Source organism: Marmota monax, unplaced genomic scaffold (assembly GCF_021218885.2).
Source record: "Marmota monax isolate L192 unplaced genomic scaffold, Marmota_monax_Labrador192_F-V1.1 WCK01_AAM20220418_F8-fsc00101, whole genome shotgun sequence".
Taxonomy (NCBI): domain Eukaryota; kingdom Metazoa; phylum Chordata; class Mammalia; order Rodentia; family Sciuridae; genus Marmota; species Marmota monax.
The window spans coordinates 6,172,678-6,175,384 of NW_026692786.1; the positions used below are offsets into that span (position 1 = coordinate 6,172,678).

General features: G+C 43.1%; 1 protein-coding gene across 1 annotated transcript; it reads right to left on the bottom strand.

The window, feature by feature from the left end:
* Positions 1 to 345: 345 nt before the first annotated feature.
* Positions 346 to 1,934, bottom strand: LOC124095072 (mesoderm-specific transcript homolog protein-like). The gene has a single exon (XM_046448184.2). The coding sequence runs from the start codon at positions 1,876 to 1,878 to the stop codon at positions 898 to 900; it is 981 nt and encodes a 326-aa protein (XP_046304140.1). The 5' UTR covers positions 1,879 to 1,934; the 3' UTR covers positions 346 to 897.
* Between the last annotated feature and the right edge of the window lie 773 nt (positions 1,935 to 2,707).

Genomic DNA, 2,707 nt, shown 5'->3' on the forward strand with positions numbered 1-2,707 from the left:
TCCGAGTATACAACAGTCCCCTCCCTACACTTCAGCCCAGGAGGGACATGCTTCTAAGCACTGAGGTATGAGTAGTTAGACTATTATTTGCTGTTAGAATTGATCTTTCCAGCTAATAACAGTAAATCTCTGGCACAGATGCAGTTGGTTCTTAATGTCTGTGATTTTAGGAAATTCTGTAAATAATTTGGATTTAGTTTACTCAGAAATTACACGTTTAATAAGGTTCACTACTTTAGCAGAGTAAAGGTCTGCCATTTTAGTGTCCTTATAAACTATATACAATGTGTAGGCATATCATACTCTTATACCATACTTTAAAATACTGCATTACTTAAACAAATATTTTAACAAAATGTCTATAATTTGAAGCAGCTGATGAAACTAATCCAAGTATGACAAGGGATATTCACTCTCACTTAAACTATGTTGCCTAGAGAACTTTAAAAACCATGTACCCTTCAAGCCATTTAAGGAGAGATAACAGGCCCCACTCCTCATTCTCTACTGTGGAATTCCAATTCGGGTTGGGCCAGAAATTAGCACTTTCAGATACTTCAGGAAAGTTCCACAGAAGTGTTAAAAAGTCTTCTAAGCAAAAGAATGTCTAATGCCTGTCTCTATGCATCCATGAGAAGTCATGCTCATCAGAATTTCCTAATAACACAAAGACAAGTCTATATACTTCATCAGACGTCAAAGGAATGAGGTGGGCTATTTTGTCAGAGTTTCTGCTGCCTTTTTTCTATATTCTGATCCATCAATGTGAGTAAAGTGGACTTTTGTGAGAAAACAGTGTTTGATTGCCAGGACCTCTTTTGGGCATTTCTTCCTAAGTGGAATACACAACAGATATGGGAGTGGGGGAGATAATACAGGGAAGCTACTCTTTCCAGCTCAGAAGGAGTTGATGAAGCCCATATATGCATTCAAGAAGCCCATGGGATCCTCTAGCTGTGGGTAGTGGCTAATGTGGTCATCCAGAATCGACACTGTGGACCGCGGCAGCGTTTTCCTGTACAGCTCCAAAAACTCTGGATAGGGATTTATAGGATCCAATGGCCCATAGATAAAATGAATGGGAATAGTTACAGAGGCAAGAGCTCCCACCCAGCGTCTTCTAAACTTCTTCCTCTGATTAATGTACTGTAAGAGACTGTCAATCACCAAGTTCCCGTCATTGTTTCGGATCCCTGCCCACATATCCCACAGCTCACTCTCGGAGGGTCGAGTGTATGGTCCAAAGACTGGAGTAAGACCTCGAGAAAACACAAAGAAATTCATCAACCTCGTGAGGATGGGTGACAGCACACCTCCATCTTTAAGTAGCTTTTGGAGAAGGAGAGGCCGATGAGTCTCAGGAAAGATACCTCCATTTGACAGACAGAGACTCTTTATAGTAAGCCGGCCAGATCGATTTTGCTTGTACCTATACAGCAGCTCCTGAGCAACAATGTCTCCATAGTCGTGAGACAACAGGTTGATCCTACGGTTCTGGAGTCCTAGATGGCGCAAAAGCGCCTCCACGATGCTGGCCTGCTCAAATATGGAATAGTGGTGTGGTCTCGGTTTGTCACTGAAGCCAAAGCCTAAGAAGTCAAGGGCAATCACTCGATGAAACCTCAGGGTCAGACCTTCCCAAATCTTGTACCAGTCATAGCTGGAAGTTGGAAAGCCATGTAAAAGCACAACTATCTCAGGACTGCCAACCACACCCACAGAGTCCTGGTAGAAGATGCGCAGTCCCTTGTAGGTGAAAAACTTGCCAGAAGTCTTCCATGAGTGCAGCGCAGGAGACAGCTGAGGGGGTGGGATGTGCAGGTATGCGGCCAGCAGGGGCACAGCCAGTAGCCCCACCTGGACCCACCACTCCCTCATCCTGACTCAGGTAAGACCTGGGCTACAGGACTCCATGTTTGGGGGACCGGGCGCGCATGCGCCAAGAACCCACTCTTAAGATAAAACAAATGCTAACATTTTCCTAAATTTTGCTTCAGGTTTTTTTATAATAAACTATTAGATATACAATTGAAGCCTTCTTTTTTTCCCTTCATTCTCCACTCCCTATTCCCTGCCTAAGTTATATATAAATTTGATATGTGTTCTTCCTTTCTATTGGCATCAAATTTTTTTTTGTTTGTTTGGTTTTGGTACTGGGGGATGAACTCAAGGGTGCTCAACCACTGAACCACCTCCCCAGCCCTATTTTGTATTTTAATTAGGGACAGTCTCTCGGAGTAGCTTAGCGCCTTGATTTTGCTGAGGCTGGCTTTGAACTAGAAGATCCTCCTGCCTCAGCCTCCTGAGCCGCTGGGATTACATGCATGTGCCATGTGCCTGGGGGATATTTTTCTTTTTTATGCTTCCAAAGGTGGGCAAATATCAAGTGTCATCATCAGAGCAGAACATTTTCTCTAGGCTATATATGTATCTGTGTGTCTTTGGGTGTTTGTGAAAAAGAATCCACTTCCCAGGAAGACTGTATGAATTGCAGAGCCAGAGAGAGAAGCAGAGCCACCTGGGATGAGAAGGTGAGAGTATATGATGTTAAACAATTATTCTGGTGGAATTAAGTTCAATACGTTTGATGAAAGAATGGACATTTGCCAATAAGTAAGAAAGGTGACTCAAGGGAAAGAGTCAATTTCCTATTATTAGGAAGTGAGAGCCATCCTATATTTCCCTATATTTTGTCTAGGGATGTGGG

Excerpts from the sequence above, each read along its gene's own strand:
- LOC124095072 (XM_046448184.2), bottom strand. The coding sequence starts at position 1,878 with ATGAGGGAGTGGTGGGTCCAGGTGGGGCTACTGGCTGTGCCCCTGCTG.